Source organism: Pogoniulus pusillus, chromosome Z (genome assembly GCF_015220805.1).
Source record: "Pogoniulus pusillus isolate bPogPus1 chromosome Z, bPogPus1.pri, whole genome shotgun sequence".
NCBI lineage: Eukaryota > Metazoa > Chordata > Aves > Piciformes > Lybiidae > Pogoniulus > Pogoniulus pusillus.
In genome coordinates this window covers 65,205,194-65,224,272 of record NC_087309.1, presented here as the reverse complement: position 1 = coordinate 65,224,272, position 19,079 = coordinate 65,205,194, and the positions used below count along the sequence as shown (strand labels likewise).

General features: G+C 39.6%; 1 protein-coding gene across 3 annotated transcripts in view; it reads left to right on the top strand.

Moving 5' to 3' along the window:
* The window catches only part of SLC24A2 (solute carrier family 24 member 2), a 133,825-nt gene that overhangs the window by 79,299 nt on the left and 35,447 nt on the right, over positions 1 to 19,079 (top strand). For 2 of the 3 annotated variants that reach the window (XM_064176746.1, XM_064176748.1), the window contains 3 exons: positions 11,817 to 11,867; positions 16,678 to 16,773; positions 18,433 to 18,521. In XM_064176746.1, the coding sequence (XP_064032816.1) occupies positions 11,817 to 11,867; positions 16,678 to 16,773; positions 18,433 to 18,521 (236 nt within the window). The remainder of the gene's footprint in view (positions 1 to 11,816; positions 11,868 to 16,677; positions 16,774 to 18,432; positions 18,522 to 19,079) is intronic. The other variant, XM_064176747.1, reaches the window with a different exon arrangement.

The following is a 19,079-nucleotide window of genomic DNA, read 5'->3' as shown; positions in this document are numbered from 1 at the left end:
CCTCATTTTAAGTTTCTTCCTAACTCTGAGTTGCCAGGTTAAAAATATTAACAACAAAAAGCATTAATAACTGATAAACGTGTATGGATCAAGGAGGAATATCTGCTATAGGAGGCTTTGCATTAAAGCTGAAAGTGGACTATTTCCTTTAATACGTTTTTTATATCACATATGCCCTACTGGTTGGTTAGATTTTATGACTGGGTAATGAGAGGAATGCATTCTCTCCTTGCATTATTCTCGTTGGACGTACTGAAACCAGAGCAGCTGGAATATATTGCACTCGAAGTTGTATGTGTTCAGTAAGCCACAGTGTCCTCATGCTGCAGGATGAGATTTTCACTTCTACAGTTTGGAATTCCCCTTTTCTGGGAATATTTGAAAAGTCTTCAAAGATGAATAAGCCCTTTAACCTTCAAATCCTTTAACCCCTTTAGATCTTCAAAGATAAATAACCCGCTCAGAAGCAACTATGTTTGATCGAGGCAAAGTCAATTCTGTTATGTATCAGTTTTGTTTTGGTGTTAGTACATTCTAGTGAATGTATGACATCTGTCTTCTAGCGTCTGGTGCCAGATGGCACTAAGGTAATTTATGTGTGAAAGAAGATGGAAAAGGAAACAAAGCTCTTGGGAACAGACAACATTGTGCTTCTCTTAATAATTTTTAAATTGCCTACAAATGTCAAAAGTGGTGTCTGACACACACTAGTAATTTAAATTGCTTTCTTTTCTATTGCATATGTATGTTAATGACACACTATGAATCACCACCTTAAAAATATTTACTTTTTAACTTGGATCAATTGAACTCCTATGAATCCTCTGACAATTTTCTTTTTATCACCCAAAAAGATTTGCTAGACAATGTCAGCTGCAAGAACAACAAAGTAATAGACAGATCTTGCTTTTGGCTGTTTCGATTATCCTGAGCTGCTCAGAACTCTACTGATGGTATAAAATTTTAATTATATTTCTATTCACACTACAATTTGATAAAATTACAGTAAACTAATTATAATAAAAGCAGACATAGATAATAAAATTATTACTAGGACAAAAACATCTACAATAAAAAACAGACTAAGGAGCTGTGAGAAAAGAGACCAAGAATAGAAGGCTTGCAATTTAAACACAAGATGAAAGGTGACCAGGGGTTTTAGGAGATCAGATGTACAAAGTATAACATAATCTGGTTACTCCCAGCGTACTGCCTTCTGGTCAAGAACCTGAAAGTCTTTATTCATATGACTTGATTTACTTATGTGTATTAATAAAGCTGCATTGGTACTAGCATGGTAGAAGAAGAAGTGATTCTAAAATGCATGTATTATTTACTGTAACACATAAGGGATCCTTTTGTAATTTCCACTGCATCATCTCTGTGGCATAGCCTCCATTTTGCAAGAATCATAGAATGGTTTAGTTTGGAAGGGATCTCAAAGATCATCAAGTTCCAACCGCCCACCATAGTCAGGGACACTTCCCACTAGAACCCATCACTCAAGACCTGGCATCATGAGGGTCTACAAGTGAAAATGTAAACTGTGACATCTAATTATAAATTACATAGTTTGGGTTTTTTTGAGGCAGTAGGAGAAAATATTGTGTTGAACTTTCAAACAACATTCCTGCCCTCTGCATACCACAGTGTAGTGTTCCTCTGGGGACAGTGGTAGGTAGGATAATGGGTAACCATCTCATTCTCCCATCTGGAAGTTCAGTGAGGATTTGTTTCTATAAATACCTCTTTTCCCACTCACGTCCCTCTTCCTCCTACCTATCTGGTTTCCAATCATGTTGGTGCCATCAGGGCCTGTGTGTCCAGTCACTCCCAAGGGACAGACACTAACGCTGCAGCAGGTCTGCCTGGGTAGGAATGCAGAGTTAATCTAACTGGAAAGGAAAGTGGCTACTGGTCTTTTCTCACAAGTCACAACTGGTGGGATGAGAGGAAATGGCATCGAGTTATGACAGAGAAGGTTTAGGTTAGATGTGAGGAAAACTTGTCTACCAAAAGGGTTCTCAAGGACTTGGAGCAGACTTTCCAGGGAAGTGACTGAATTGCTGTTCCTGGATGTATTTAAAAGCTGTCTCAACACAGTGCTCAAGGATATAGTGTAGTAGTGGCCTTGGTAGAGTTAGGTAGTAGTTGGACTCAATGATCTTAAAGGTCTTTTCCAGACATAGTGATTCTGTGATTCTGTTTTTGGTCATCCAAGCTCACCATGCTGGGCATTAACCATCTTTCCTCCTTGTTTGCACTAAAAGCAAAAACTGAAGCTGTAGTGGCAGTGCCTTTGATGTTAATGGGGAACCTTAATTACAATCTCTCTGACATCACTGACCTGCCTCTGCTCAGACTATTACAGTATCATCCATTCCCTATGCTTCTGCTACAGTTCCTTATGGTATTTCTATTTTCTCAGTAAGTCCAAGCCAAACAGCCCCATTTTTTCACATGGATTTTAGCAGGTTGCAGCTGTGGTAGTTTCATCACAGGCAACTCATCTGCCCAGGCTTTCTTTCAAATGACAGAATTCAGTTTACTGTTGTATCTTAGAAATGAATGGAGCATAAAGCTTGTATATATTTATAGTCTCAGGAACATACCACATTGTGGTTTGCCTGGCTTGATCAGCACTAAATACAGTTTGAATTTTCTACTGCTCTGCCCCTGCTATGGCAATATGAAAGTCAGTCACTCTAAATTCAAAGATGCATTGAAGGTCACAAGCATAGTGTGTTATCCCACAGTTCTCTATGACAGGATATATTATAGAGGTGCAAAAATCCTCTCCTTGCAGCAGTTTGTGTTCTCCAGGAGGTAGTGCTTGTACTACACAATGCAAGCACTTTTGGTCCACACTTGAATAAGAGTAGGAGAGGGGTTTTTTTTTTTCCCCCTCTAGGCAGTCATTTCAGAACGGAGTACTTTCCTGAGCATGCACATTCATCTTGTACACAGAACAGGTGGGATCAGGATGTGTTCATCCTTGCCTATCTGGACATTAAGTGTGACTTTGGCAACTTGATCTGCTTGAAGATGTCTCTACTCACTGCAGGGGCTTTGGACTAGATGACTCTTAAAGGTGCCTGCCAACTCAAGCCAGTCTCTAATGCATATTCACACAGCAATTCCAGGCTATCCCAGATAGAATATAAATACTCCATGAGAAAGTTAAGAGGTTTATGGAGTTCATAATAGGTAGAAGTCAAAATTAAGATGAGTTTCACTGCAAGGAAATTTTTTCAGAAGAATTCTGTATTTAAAAATCACAAAGCCTCATACCCTGCAGTTGGCAGGCTATGTGTTTTGTGTTTCGCCTCAAGTAGTCTATATACAAATGAAAACAAATCAAACTTTGATTCCAAATTGGACTGGAGAGCCACTACAACTTAGTGTCACTCTTTTGACGTGGTTTTGGGTTTTTTTTCTTCTTCTTTTTTTTCTCCCCCGTGTATGGATTAGTCTGTGATCATGTATGTAAATTTTTTTTTTCATGACAGCTGGAAGAAATGGCAGTAAAGATTAGGGAAAGACAACCTAGTCCCCCTTGATGTTATAATATGAATTCCTGTAGGCCCTTTGGCCTAACTCCTCACCCTTCTTTTAAACAACATGGTGAATAAAAAAGGAGCTCCTGTTAGGTGTGATAACAGCTGTAGCACTAAATCAGAGGTCATAACTGAAAGCCTCAAGGGCAAGAGTGGATTTCCACTTCAATGTTTTTGACTGTCAGGAATTTACTGACTTTCAGAATGATGTGTGAAGTCTCTCACAAAAGAATTTATCTTTCTCTCCAATACTCAGGTTTCATGTTTGCAGTCTTTCTAATTAATTGTTTTCTTGCTTTTAAGTTGAAGTTCTTGGCTGCATGCTCTGTCACAATTTTATTATGAATTATGAGCCCTTACAATCTTATTTCACGTCTCCTTTATATCATATGTGTTCAGTCTTTTAGTAGGTTGCCTTTCTGGATCTGAAAACTCAGAAACTTTTTGTTCACCAGTACACCCAAGTCCTCTGCAGGGCATCTCTCAATCCCTTTATCTTCTAGCCTATATTGATATTGGGGGTTGCTCTGACCCAGGCACACTTAGCCTTCTTGAAATTCACGAGGTTCACACAGGCCCAATTCTCAGCCTTGCCCAGGTTTCTCTGGGTGTCAACCTGAGAATAGCTGGGTAGGAATTAGGACTTCTCCCTGCAGCAAGTTGGAGAGACTGTTAGGCCAGCTGAAGGACATCTGTGCTAACGTGTGTGTCACGGGAAAGAAACAGGAAGAGCTGGAAGCCATAGTGCATCAGAAAAAGTATGATCCAGTGGCCATCACAGAAATGTTGTGGGATGTCTCACATGACTAGAGTGCCACCATAAATCATAGAATCATAGAATCATAGAATCAACCAGATTGGAAGAGACCTCAAAGATCATCCAGTCCAACCTAGCACCAGCCCTAACCAATCAACCAGACCATGGCACTAAGTGCCTCATCCAGTCTTTTCTTGAAGACCCCCAGGGACAGTGCCTCCACCACCTCCCTGAGCAGCCCATTCCAATGGGAAATCACTCTCTCTGTGAAGAACTTCTTCCTAACATCCAGCCTATACCTACCCTGGCACAACTTGAGACTGTGTCCCCTTGTTCTGTTGCTGGTTGCCTGGGAAAAGAGGCCACCCCCCACCTGGCTACAATGCCCCTTCAGGTAGTTGTAGACAGTAATAAGATCACCCCTGAGCCTCCTCTTCTCCAGGCTAAACAACCCCAGCTCCTTCAGCCTCTCCTCATAGGATTTGTGCTCCAGGCCCCTCACCAGCTTTGTTGCCCTTCTCTGGACATGTTCCAGCACCTCAACATCTTTCTTGAATTGAGGGGCCCAGAACTGGACACAGTACTCAAGGTGTGGCCTGACCAGTGCTGAGTACAGGGGAAGAATAACCTCCCTTGACCTACTGGCCACACTGTTCCTGATGCAGGCCAGGATGCCATTGGCTCTCTTGGCTACCTGGGCACACTGCTGCCTCATCTTCAGCCTACTATCTATCAGTCTACAAATTCTTCAGAAAGGATAGGCAAGGAAGGTGAAGCAGTGGGGTGGACTCATATGTGAGGGGATATTTTAATTGTCATGAGCTTAATGATTGTGGCAATAGGATTGAGCATTTAAGGGTAAGAATCAGGAGGAAAGCAAGGGAAATATCTTTGTGGGAGTCTGTTATAGACCACCCAACCAGGGTGAAGAGACAGGTGAAATATTCTTTAGGCACCTGGGAGAAATCTCACAATTGCTATCCCATATTCTCATGGGGGATCACAACTTTCCTGATGTCTGCTGGAGATAATGACACAGCAGAGAAGGATCAGTCCCATAAATTTCTAGAGTTGGTGGATGTTAACTACTGGACACAGCTGGAGATGGAGCCAACTAGACAGGGTGCCCTGATGAACTGCTGCTTGCAAACACAGAAGGACTTGTGGTTGATATAATGTGTGGGGTTTGTCTTGGGCACAGTGATCATGAAATCATAGAGTTCTTGATTGTTAGAGAGGTAAGGAGGCCGGAGTCAGCAAAACTGCCACCTGGGACTTCCAGTGGACAGACAGACTTCAGCCTGTTTCAGAGACTGCTGGACAGAGTTCCTTGGAAGCAGTCCTGAGGGGCCATACAATCCAGGAATGCTGGACATTGTTTGAGAGGGGAGTCTTAAAAACATAGGAGCAGGTCGTCTTCTTCATATGCTGAAAGTTGAGTCAGCAGGCTGAATGGGGAGGTTTGGGGGAAAAGGAAAGTTTGTGGCTGTTGGAAGAAAGGTCAGGGCACTCAAGAGGACAACAAAATTATTATGAGGCTATACAAGGAGAAAATTTGAAGATCCAGAGCCTGAGTGGAAATTAATGTGGCTTCAGCTATCGAGGATAAGAAATGCTTCCACAAATATATTAACTACAAAAGGAGGCCTAAGAAGAATCTGCATCCTTTTTTTGGATAAAGAGGGTAAGGGACGAAGGGAAGGCTGAGTTACTCAATACTTTCTTTGTCTCATTCTTTAGTAGTAGGACCAATTTTTCACTCAGTACCCGGAACCTTGAGCTGCAGGATAGATATGGGAAGCAAACTGAAGCCCTCAAAATCCAACAGGAGAGGGTTCATGACCTGCTGCACCACTTAGACATACGTAAGTGTGTGGGACCAAATGGTGTACGCTCAGGGGCACTCAGGAAGCTGACAGAAGTGTTCACCAAGCCACTTTGCAACATTTACCAACAGTCCTGCCTAACTGGGGAGGTACCAGCTGACAAGATCAGCAAACATGATGCCAGTCTACAAGAACAGCCAGAAAGAGGATCTGGAGGACTACAGACCTGCCAGTCTGACCTCTGTGCAAGAGAAGGCCATGGAGGAGGTTGTATTGATCACCTTTATACATGATGTGCAGGACAACCTGAGAAGAGGCTGTAGCCAGGTGGGGGTTGGTCTATTCTCCCAGACAACCAGCAACAGAACAAGGGGACACAGCCTCAAATTGTGCCAGAGAAGGTATAACCTGGATCTTAGGAGGAAGTTCTTGCCAGAGAGAGTGATTTCCCATTGGAATGGGCTGCCCAGGGAGGTGGTGGAGTCGCCATCCCTGGAGGTGTTCAAGAAAAGACTGGATGAGGCACTTAGTGTCATTGTCTAGTTGTTTGGACAGGGCTGGGTGCTAGGTTGGACTGGATGATCTTTGAGGTCTCTTCCAACCTGATTGATTCTATGATTCTGTGAACCAATTGGTCTGGCCTAATCAGCATTGGTTCATGAAGGGCAGGTCCTGTTTGACAAACCAAATCTCCTTCTGTGACAAGGTGATTACATAGTGGGTGAGGGAAAGGCTGTGAATGTTGTACTGTTCTTCAGTAAAGCATTTGACATCATCTCCTACAGCATCCTCCTGGAGAAACTGGCTCAGATGGGTGTATACTTCACTGGGATAAGAACTGGGCTAGGGCCAAAGAGTGGTGGAGAATGGAGTTATATCCAGTGGGCAAATGGACACAAGCAGTGTGCCCCAGGGCTCAGTATTGGAACCAGTTCTTTTTAATGCCTTGATCAATGATCTGGATGAAGGAATTTAGGGACAAGGGAATTGTAATTTTGCAGATCTCACTAAATCAAGTGTGAATGTTGATCTGCTTGAGGATAGGGAAGCTCTTCAAAGGGATCTGGACAGGGTAGGTAGTTGGGCCAAGGTCAACTGTGTGAGGTGCAACAGGGCCAAATGCCAGGGCCTGCACTTGGATCACAACAACCCCTTCCAGTGTTACAAGCTTGGGGTAGAGTGGCTGGAAGGCTGCCCAGTAGAGAATTATCTAGTAGTGTTGATTGACAGCCAGCTGAACATGAGCCAGCAGTGTGCTCAGGTGGCCAAGAAGGCCAATAGCATCCTGGCCTGTATCAGCACTTGTGTGGCCAGCAAGACCAAGACCAGGGATGTGGTTACACACCTGTACTTTGCACTGGTGAGGACACAGTTTTGAATAGTGCATCCAGTTTTGGGACCTTTACTACAAGAAAGACATTGTGTTGCTGGAGCATGTCCAGAGAAGGACAGTGAAGCTGGTGAAGGTTCTGGAGAACAGGTCATATGAGAAGTGGCTGAGGGAACTGGGATTGTTTAATCTCGAGAAAAGAGAGGATGAGGGGAAACATCTTCACTGAAAAGGTTATCAGACACTGGAATAGGTCACCAGGGAGGTGACTGAATCACCATTCAGTCTAAAAGTGTGTTTAAAGGTATTTAAAAGACTCCTACTGTGAGACTTGGTCGACAGCAGGATGACCATGAGCCAACAATGGGTCCTTGTGGCCAAGAAGGTAAATGCAAGAAGCGTATGGCAAGCAGGTTGAGGGAGGTTATTCTCCCTCTTTACTCTGCCCTGGTGAGGCCACACATGGAATATTGTGTCCACTTCTGGGCTCCCTGGTTCAACAAAGGCAGAGCCCTTCTGGAAAGGGTACAGAAAAGGGTTACAAAGATGATTAGGTGACTAGAGTGTCTCTCTTACAAGGAAGGACTGAGTGAATTGGATATTTTTAGTTGGAAAAAGAGAAGACTGAGAGGGGATCTCATAAATGTTTATGAATACTTAAGGGGTGGGTGTCAGAAGGATAGTAGCAGGCTTTTTTCAGTAGTGCCCAGCAATGGGACACGTGGCAAGGGGCACAAATTGAAAATTTAAATATGAGGAGAAACTTATTTCTCCTAAATTTAAGGGTGGTGGAGCACTGGGGCAGGCTGACTGGAGAGATGGTGGAATCTTCATTTCTGAAGACAGACAAAACCCACCTGGATGTGTTCTTATCAAGGCCTTGGTGGTGGAGGTTGGATCAGAGATCCCTTCCAACCCCTACCACTCTCTGGTTCTGTGATTCCATGATGCTGAGTGACATGGTTTACCACCAGACTTTACAGAATCACAGACTGTCAGGGGCTGGAAGGCAACTTGAAAGATCATCCAGTCTAACCTCCCTGCCAGAGCAGGATCTCCTATACCAGATCACAGGAATGCATCCAGCTGGGTTTTTAATATCTCCAGAGAGGGAGATTCCACAGCCCCCCTGGGCAGCCTGTTCCAGTGTTCTGTCACTTTCACAGTGAAAAAAATCCTCCTTATGTTTACATGAAACTTCCTATGCCTCAGCTTTCACCTGTTGCCCCTTGTCCTGACTTGGCAGAGTTAGATAATTTGGACTCCATGTTCTTAAAAATCCCTTCCCAGTGAAGGGATTCTCTGGCTTTGTGATCCTGTATTAAACAACGCTGGTTGCAGTAAGTACCTCTGAGGGGCACTACTTATTACTGTTCTCCGTAGAGGCATTGAACTACTGACCAGTGCCTTCTGGATGTGACCATCCAGCCAATTCCTTATTCACCAATCAGTCAATTCATCAAACCCATGTCTCTGTTTTAGAGGAGAAGGATGTTGTGGATGACTCTGTCCAAGGCATTACAGAAGTCAAGATAAACAACATCTGTAGCTCTTTCCTTGACCACTAATATATTCACTCCAACACCGAGGCCACTAGGTTGGTCAGGCAGGAACTGCCCTTGGTGAATCCCTGCTGGCTGTCTCAAATGTAATCTGAACATAAAAACAATTTAGCACTGTTGAGTAACAACATTATTCTTGCTGTTTGCTTTGATGTGGTGCAACACCTTCATATACAGTAATGAGCAGTAGGTAATAAGGCAAATATTGTTGTAATCCTTCAGGAATGTCAAACAGGATTATCAGGAACCATCTGTTCTCTTCTGGTATAAAAATACACAGAAGGGAACAAATTAATTCAGTGACTAACATCATTGAGGATCAGCTGTTAATCCACATCTCTGCATCCTCTTTGTTACATGCAAAAAAGCAGAGATGCAGGTACTGGCTGTCATCCAGTCTGCCTGCTGTCACCACCCTGGGGCCAAACTGCATAGAATGCTCATAAAACTGGAATTACCTAATTTTAGTAGTGTTGGATTTGGCGGGGGGGAGGGGTGTGGTGTATTTTTTCAAGTACCTTTTATGAATTCCATTTAAAATAAGATCTTTTTCCAATGTAATTTTTTCCCCAGAAAATATGACAGTTCACTTTGAATTGATGGAATAGTGTTGAACAGAATCTTACTATAGCAGGAAAAATTAAAAAGCAGATTTAGTCAAAATTTTACAGCAGAAGCCAGTGCAGTGTATTAGAGGCAGGAGTGTATAGAGCCAGAACTGAGCAGCACTGATCCAGTCAGTCTTGAAATCCACACAATAATTGATGTGAGTACACACAGCTGACATTTTCTGGCATCATCAATTCACATTCCAGACAGTGAACCGCTGATCGTATGAAATGTTCTGCGCTGAATATGGGACTAGAAAAGCTTTGAGGAACATAATCTCACCAGCAAGATTAGCATTTTCCTGGAAATAATTTTAATAACTGCAAGAATTAACCTAGTTTTATACTTGGCATGTTGAATTACTGAAGTTTTCAGAACATGATTAACTAATCAGCGTCATGCACTCTCATGCATTTCCCCGTTTCTTTCGTTCTCTGTAAGGTCAGAGCCTCCTCTTTTTTGTTACTGTTCTGTCTTGTGTCAGGCATGTGCTTTCATTTCTCTGGTTACTCTTGGACTCCTTTTGGTATCTGTTTTCCACTCACGTCCTCACGCCAGGTTCTACCAAAGCAGACACCAGACATCAAGGCAGAGATCAATGAGAATGAGTTTAAACAAAGGTGCTGGCCATAGAGTCAGCACATACTGAGCCCTAAGTAAGCAGCACATACGGTGCCAAATGCTGCATGGAGGAAAGTTATGGGGAGCTCTCCCCAGGTAAGGAGTTCAAGTTTTAGGATTAATATCAAGATGGTAGCCCAACAGCTTCTTTTATATTAAAGATGATGTTGTAAAACCAAGAATATTTTTACAAAACAGCATATGCATTGCATATAATTATAAAACAATACATTCAATTGGTTTTAAATAGCTTTTTTCTTTAAGAGAGACTCAGAGTAATATATTCTACTGGGCATACTCACATACAAGTAGGACACTTTGTATGGCCAAGAATATGTCAGTATTTGTAACTAGTTTTGATAAAGTATGTCTATGAAAAAAAAATCATTACAATTCAGTCTAAACTATTTTAATAATTTAATGGTAGCCCTGTGTGATTTTTTAGTAACGTGGCATAGAGCCATCTCCCTTTGTGGAAATAAATATTCTTTTGGAAGATTCAGCTCTCTATCTGCAAATGAGTTGGTGGGTTGTTTTTTTTTTTTTTTAAACATCTTCCAAAGCATCAGATTTGCATACCATCACAGTGTTTTGCAGTTAAAAATTAACATTGAAATTCATCTGTGTGGAAATTTACTAAGAGTGCATCTGCTGAAAACAAAGTAGTTGCACCACATTTCTACGTTTAATTGCTTAATCTTGTTTCATAAACACGAAGAGAGAATACCTCCAAAAAAGACAGCACTACCACTCTGTTAAGAACTATTTTCCAGTGGTTACTCAGAAGCTACCTTGTAAAACTTTACATAAAAAACATGAATGAAACAATCTACAAATTCCTTCTTGTGCTTGATTTCTCTGTGCATTTTTAATAGATTTGCGTTAGTTATTTTACTTATATTTACATAAATGCCAATATTTAAGAAAAAAAGTACTGTATGAAACGAGGTGTAAAGCAACATCTGGAGAAAAAAAGGCAAGTTCATCCAACACTGCAGCAGACAACAGTAATAGCAGTCCAAAAATATATGGAGATCTCTGCATTCCTTTCATAGAGTAATGCAATATATTAATCTCTATTTAAATATTTAATCAATTTAGGTCTCACACCATCTGATGAACTGAGTATTCTTTTTTCTGATTTCACAAGTGACAAGAGTGTGCTTAGATTAAGTAACTCTCTAAAGCAAATCAACATCAGCACTGATGTCAAAACAATGTTTGTGTGAAAGCCTTATACACAGTTCCTTAGATGATATTTTGAGGCTTAGTTCAGATGCTTAAGTGGAATGTGAAAAGGGCTGAGTTTCCAACGCTTCTGCTAATCGGGTCAAGGTTGGTGAGCAGCACCTTTAGCAAGTTACTTATCTAAAGCCAGTGACTTGTGAAATTTCAAGGTGAGGAGGCACTGCTGTTTCTGTAATCTGTGTTTCGCTGTCCTGCAGAAGCTTTGCATAATCACTGTTTGAGTTTATGAAGCACATGCAAAAAAGTGTACATTTCTTGAATGTCTGCTGGTTCCTTATCTCTGTGTCTTTTACTGTGATGTTGTAGAGCTTGGATCATATGGAAACCTAAAATATTATGACACAATGACTGAAGAAGGTAAGAAATACTTTAGAATTGTTTGTGTCAGCTTTTTTTGAAGCCCTTTATGCGCCTTTTGTGCATTTACTTTTCCCTTCATTTTTCATAGTCCTGTTTTCAGTTTACCCATTTTTTTTTTTAGTTTCTCCTTTTTGCATGTCTTCGCTGACAGCGTGATCAGTTATGGGCTTGTGGAGTTTTTTTTTCAGGTTTTGGTTTTCAGCATTTTGGTTTTGCTGTTTCAGTTAAGGAAATACAATGGAATGTTTTTATTAAAGAGCATACATACAAAACCATACTCACAAATTATATGGCACAGTATAACAGATTGTAGCTGCTTATTTTATGCCTTGTTTTGCATAGCATTCAAGAAAGTGAATTAATCTATGGATGTTCATGTCATTCAATTTGAGAATAATTATTAACTTCAGTCTTATTAAAAAGCAATGAGTAGATCTTAAAAACTAGGCATAACTATTTCTGGGTTATTAATTGTGCACTTAATTGCAATGTAGAAGTTATATCATTACAAATTCTGATTCTAGCCATACAAGATAGAAATAGTTCAGATCCCAGTCAGGGCCCAGTGAAACCTCAGGATGTGATTCTGCTGGTTCAGAGGACTTGCAGTTCATTATACTAATTCAGGAAAGCAGATGAATTTCCAGCACATCCTTTCTGGCCCAGTATGGTCAGCATTTCTGTAACGTGGATGTTTCCCTGAACTGAGACCTGATTGTCTGTAGGATCAAGGCCACTTATCCATCTCCCCAACTATAACCCAGATAGATGGGTTCATTACTTTTCAGTTTAGTAATTAATGATCTGTGTGAGGACGAAGATAAGCTTGGGCCTTGTAGAACAGCTGCCTGCCTATTCCTACTTAGTTTTAATGTTGGAGATATAAGGGAAATTAGATGCATTTTCTTCTTAAAAACACGTTTGTTTTCTATCTTAGATTAATCTTGTATCTAAAAAGGTTTTAAGAAAACCTTCATTATATGACTTCTGACTATTGCCCATTTTCTGTATCTGCTGTTGATACCCACATATGGCCATACTATTCTTGGGATGACTCTAGGAGACAGTTCTTTCTTCTTTTGTGCCTGTTGTTGGAAGATGAGTAGCAGATGTGAACTCTTGAGTGCTCCTGCTGCACAGCTCTCTATTGCCCAGGTTGCCCATCTTATTCACAGAGATGACACTGATACAAGAAAATATGTCTGAGAGGAGCTATTAACAGGTGAACAATGATGTCTCTGATGTTTAAATACACCTCTGAAGCAACTGAAATGAGTCATTATTCCAGGCCAATCAGACTCAGCTACCAGAGCTGTATGTTTTGCAGTGTGTCTAATCTAAGTCTTCATTGAATCAAGATGTGAAGGTCCTTTCTCATTGTAGCATCAGAGTTGGATATGTCAAGGATTTTATTCTTTATGCTGAAGTGTTTAATCTATTGTTTCAAGAGCAGTCAGTACATTAGTTGCCTTATGACTTTCATGCATATCCTATTGACATTTAAATGGAAAATACCCATGCAGGTATGATACACAAAATATATGTGTCATACCTGCCCAGGGCCGCGGTGTAGTCCCCATCCATGGAGGTATTTGAGAGTTATCTAGATGTAGTGCCTAGAGACATGGTTAGTCAAGGACATGTCAATATTAGGTTAAGGACTGGACACAATGACCTTAAAGGTCTTTTCTGATCTAGGCAGTTCTGTGATTCTATATATATTAATACTGTGTCTATGCTGCAGTAATGCTGTTAATATTCAATGTCATCTCAGAGAGCACTCCTCATGAATATACAATGTAGGACCATACTGTAGCAACAGCAAAAAATCCAGTAGCTAAAATAAGAAGTGAAACATTTGCATTATCTATTTTCCTCTTTCTCTCTCTCTCTCTCTCCTTTTTTTTTTTTTTTTTAATGAGATTAACATACATTTTGTACAGAAAGTTAATCACAGGAACATGTACCCAGTTACTTCCAGGTTTACCTGAAGTGGAAATAAGTAAAAAATCTCTCAGTGCTCCAGTGGAAAACTGTCCTTCTGTTCTTGCTGGTATATTGGATCAGTCAGAGGCAAAAAATAATGGTTAAGTTACAATACAATGCATGATCCGACATAGCCTGATGGCTCCAGGTCTTAAAAACTGATCTCTATTGTGTTGTTTGGTCCTTTTTGATCTGAAAGTGACTTTAAAGTAGTTACAGATTAATTTGGCCCAACTGGGAGAGAAAATACACTCTACCAGACATGAAGAGACCCGCACTTTAATCTTGTGATGTCAAGTAACCCCCAACAACAACCAGCAATGTGACAAAGCTCCATCTATTTTAGTTTGATACTTCTGTGACATTTTAAAATTAAAGGAAGAAGCTCATCAGGTAGATTTCTGGAAGCCAATGTCTTTTCCACATGGTTCTGTGTGTCCCCTTTGCTGAACAAAACTTGGTCTGAAGGAGGAAAATGGATGTGAAAGGGAGAGAAGAAGAACAGAATAGCTCTGCAGCTTTTTTACATCTCATTGTCTTCTTACTGCAGGGTAGTACTACTGCTTTCCTAAGTTTCATGCTTTTGGTAGTTCATATCATCTATTTTAATCACTTTCTTACACTGTTAGCTGCACTGAGTGAATCAAATAGAAGGTAATGATGTAAGTCAATGTAAGCTGAATCATGCATGTACTGAGAAATAAAAATAAACCAAAATACATTTTCTATTCAACTATGGCTCAGTTTTCTCTGTTAAAAACAAAACCACTTAAAATAATCTCAAACAAAAGACCAAAGTATCTTTATAGAATTCTGCATCACTTTAACTTTTTGTATTGATCTTTTAAAGATCTTAGACCATTCTAAAGCTGGTGGAATTATGGATGGTTCCACAGATAATTATCAGAAAATGCCTCACTAGCAAAATTTGCATCACTTTAAAAAATATGTTTGTGTATTTTGGACATCACAATCCGAATTCTCAAACATAAGAAGTTGGGTTGGAGTCTGGAACCTAAATGCATGCTTTATGACATACATGTGGTATGAAAATTATGCAGGTACATTTCAGTACCTGTACGTGCCCTAGGATAAGCAGTTTTTATATGCTGTTTGTATTTAAAAAGAAGTTAGAGACAGACTTCATTCTTAGCAATTCGGCTTAAAGTACTTGGAAATATGAGTTGCATTTTTTCCTTGATTTTTTCTTTTACTTATCCCAGGCAATTGCTTTTCCTATCTCTCTCCTTTAGTACTTGCTTTCTTACTCTCCTCCTAACTGAAATCTCTGCCGTTGGCCCTGTGTATTGAAATAATGAGACGGTTTGCTATTTAGGATTGTGTTCTATGCTTAGACAGTCTTCTGCAGGGAGTTACTTTAGATACTATGCACCAGAAAAGATAATCTTTGCAATATATTGTGAATGGATAATTGTGCTTTTTTGAGCATGATGTGGTTGTCAAAAGACGGGCTTGTGAATGGACAGCGCTGCTTTTTAGATCTTTGTGGTATTCTTATTAATTTCCAACTGCTTTTCTGTTGACAATAATTTTACTTCCCAGCAAATGATAGCTGCTAGTCCCTGTGGGCTGTACATATGCTTCTTCTCACTAAAGGTGTTGGTACAGGGATTTGAAGCTTCCATTTGTGAGAAAGAAGGAGAGGTTTTGTTTCTTGAATGATGATTTATTTTTGTATGTCTTTTAGTTTGGAAACAGTGAATGTTATGCAACTGAGTTCATTCATGAGTAGTCACTGTTGCTTCCTGCAGTTAATCAATTGTGTGATTCTATCAAAATATCTTCCGGTCTTAACTCTGTGCTATTTTTGTTGCAGGGACACCAACACTATTCAATGGATTACTTTTTTTTTTTTAACTGGAGATCAATTAAAGCAACCACCAGATCTGTATGGCCATAATGTTCTTAATTAGAAGTGTACTCTATTGTAGCCCACAGTTAGTACTTTTTTAGACAGATTTAAAAAAGACTTACAGAACAATAGCAATGAGGATAACAATAAAGACACATACATCATGTTTCTACACTACATAGATTATGGTAAGATGTCAAAAGAGTCCTACATAGAAAGATTAACTGAAATAGAGAAAGGATTAAAAGAACTTCACTTAATATTTGCCATCTTTGAGGTTGTCTATTGAATGTGTCAACTGGACTCTAGGCCAATAAGCAATGATTGGACCTCTCTTAGAACAGGATGAGTTTCTCTAGAGACAGTCTAGATGGTACGTGTAATTAACCACATGGGAGACAAAAAACAACTGGCAGGTTGAGAAGAAAACTTACTCTTGAGAGGCTAGTATGGAAAGCATGTGTTATGGATATTTCTTCTTCCCTTATGAAGTATCTGTAGAAGTCATAGGCATATAGCTGAGTGTGAAGTGACAAAGCTGACCACACTCAGCATGATGCAATGTATGGGTTCATCTGAAATTGTGTTACTAATTGAAACTTGAAACTATTGGTGTTTGTTGATATTGTTTTTGTTCATCTCTGTTCCTCTTGTGTTTAGGCTTAAATCCTACACCAGCACTTTTATAGAATGAACTTTACCCACAACTTCCTGATTAAAAAAATAGCTTTTCTTTTAAATTTCTTGCTCAGTTTGTTGCTGAGTTCTCAGAATAGGGGAAAAATACGGTTTTAGTTCCACTAAAAGAATCAAAAGTATATACATGTTTTCTCTTTGAGGAGGAATGGAAATGGATTATCAGCACTGATTTACGGAACCTAAGCTATGGCAAAGAAGCTTTACTTCTCAAAATAGCTGCATTTTAATAATTACAATGCTTTCTTTTAGGAAAATTCAAGGAAAGGGCCTCAATTCTGCATAAGATTGCCAAAAAGAAATGCCAGGTGGAAGATAGTGAAAGGCAGAATGGAGCAGCTAATCATGGTGAGTGCAGTAGTACAGATTTATAAGCTGTTTCTGAGGTTGTTTTTTTTTTTTTTTAACTTTGCATGAAAATCCTTAAAAGTAATTCTCCTTCTACTTAATTTGTGCTGTTTTAGTAAAAAATACTCTTATTCCCTAAACAAAATATCATGAAACTTATGGATGGGGCAGGAGTTAAATATTCAAAGATAAAGCCAATTAAGGTGTATCTAAAAAGCCTCCTGGTAGGGCTGAAAGAACAGAAGAAATGCTGATTTTGTGGAGTTGCTCCAGGAAAACGTGTTTTATGTGGTATCAGCCTGATCACAAAATAAAGCACCTTCATATTTAAGACTTGGTTTGCCTATCAAGTACTTGCTGAGAGTCATTTAGGCCAATATATGCTAACTGTGCAAAACTGGCTTACTGTGATTTTCCATTAAGGGTAAGAATTTATATTTTAGTTCAAAAGTTCCTATATTAAAAGAAAACCTCTACTACGTTCTGTTTTCCCTGCTTTACCTCATTATGTTCTTAGAAAACCAATGTAAATGTATCTGATAAAAGCTGAATGGTTTTATTAGTTGACATTTTTTTCTGACATTGTTCTATGTTTAGGTGCTTCTGGGGTCAAGTATTTAGATTAGACAATCTGTTAATGAACAATAATGCTTGCTGTAGGGCCAAGAGACAGCACACATACACTGAAATAAGTACAAGCAGTCTGGCAGTCTGCTGGGGCTGTGATCTCAGATATTTAATTTAGGAGAACCTCAGGATAGCAGTAATGCAAGTAGACAATTGTGTTTACTTCTGCACAATGAGGCGTACCATAAGGCATGTTGAACTTCAGTTAGACATTTCATATTGCTATTCCCCATAACTTCATATTATCCAAGGAATTTTTTACCACTGACATTTTTATCTAGTATATACTTAAAGTGAGTTACTGCTCAGAGAGCTTCAAGATAGTAAAAGTGATTTAATTCCTGTAAAAGCACAAGAACTACGGGATTCTGTTTTAAAGAATGTCCTCTGTTATTGGATGATATTAGACTATCTTTTTCCCACATTTGGGCGTCAGAAAGAGCTTGGAAGTAACTTTACTAATTGCAAGGGCTAGAGTGTTAAAAAAGTTACATTTTCTTGAGTATATCCCCTCACTGGTAAATGCATCAAGTTGCTTTCTTTAATATATGGGAAGAATATTATATGTCACTTCTCAGCTGAAATACTGTGTTCCATGAGTTTAGCATAAACCAAGCACTGAATATTGCAAAGAATATACCTGTTTGCTAGAACATAGAATCATAGAATCAACCAGGTTGGAAGAGACCTCCAAGATCATCCAATCCAGCCTATCCCCCAGCCCTATCCAGTCAACTAGACCATGGCACTAAGTGCCTCATCCAGTCTTCTCTTGAACACCTCCAAGGATGGTGACTCCACCACCTCCCTGAGCACTCGTAGAGTAGTTTTTTTTAAGAAAAAATCTTTGATAGGAACTTTATTCAAAATACATTCTGGTCAATTATAAGATAGATTCTTTTTGTCCCTTCCTTTTAAAGGCAGGTGTTGTTTGGTCCGCTTTCAGTATTGAGTATATGACAGCATTTTCACTAATAGATTTAATATTCTGCTCTGTTGTTTTCCCACTCTTATTTATGCATGATGCCACAGAAAAAGGTGCAAAAGTGGAAGTTGCAGTAACACCACCAAGTGATTCAGGACCAGTGCAGAATGGGATCGCCCATAACGTTGAAGAAGAGGTCAGTGTCTTTTTTATTCTTCTTTTTATTTTCATATTGGTAAATATATTGTGTGCTTGACGAAAGTCTGTGTTTTCATAGCAAGTAGCTGATAAACCGTCTGCGATACATATTTGTTCACAACTGAGTCTAATGTATATTTTGCCATATATACAAGGTCTTCTCATGTGCCCCTGCCCTTCAATGTGAGGCAAGGTGGTAGTCTGAAACACATTCTTTTAAGAAATGTACTTTTACTTATCAGATTGGATGTTCAAAGGCTTAAGTAGAGCTAATGGAAATTTCTTGTCTTGCCACATTGCACAAAGCCTGTTCTCTTAAGAAGGCAGCCTGTCATGTTGTGTTTCATGGGATAGTTAAAAGTAGTTATAACAGAGGAGCTGTACACAAACTTCTCAATCTTGCCTTCCATTATCCTGAGACAAATAAAACCCTAAGCTGAATGAAATATAGTATCCTGGTGCTTTTATGACTCCATTGTATATTGTTGAAATCTTCAAAAGAAGTGATTAAACACTGACACGTGTTCAATTTGACATATGCTTTTTGCAGGTAAAA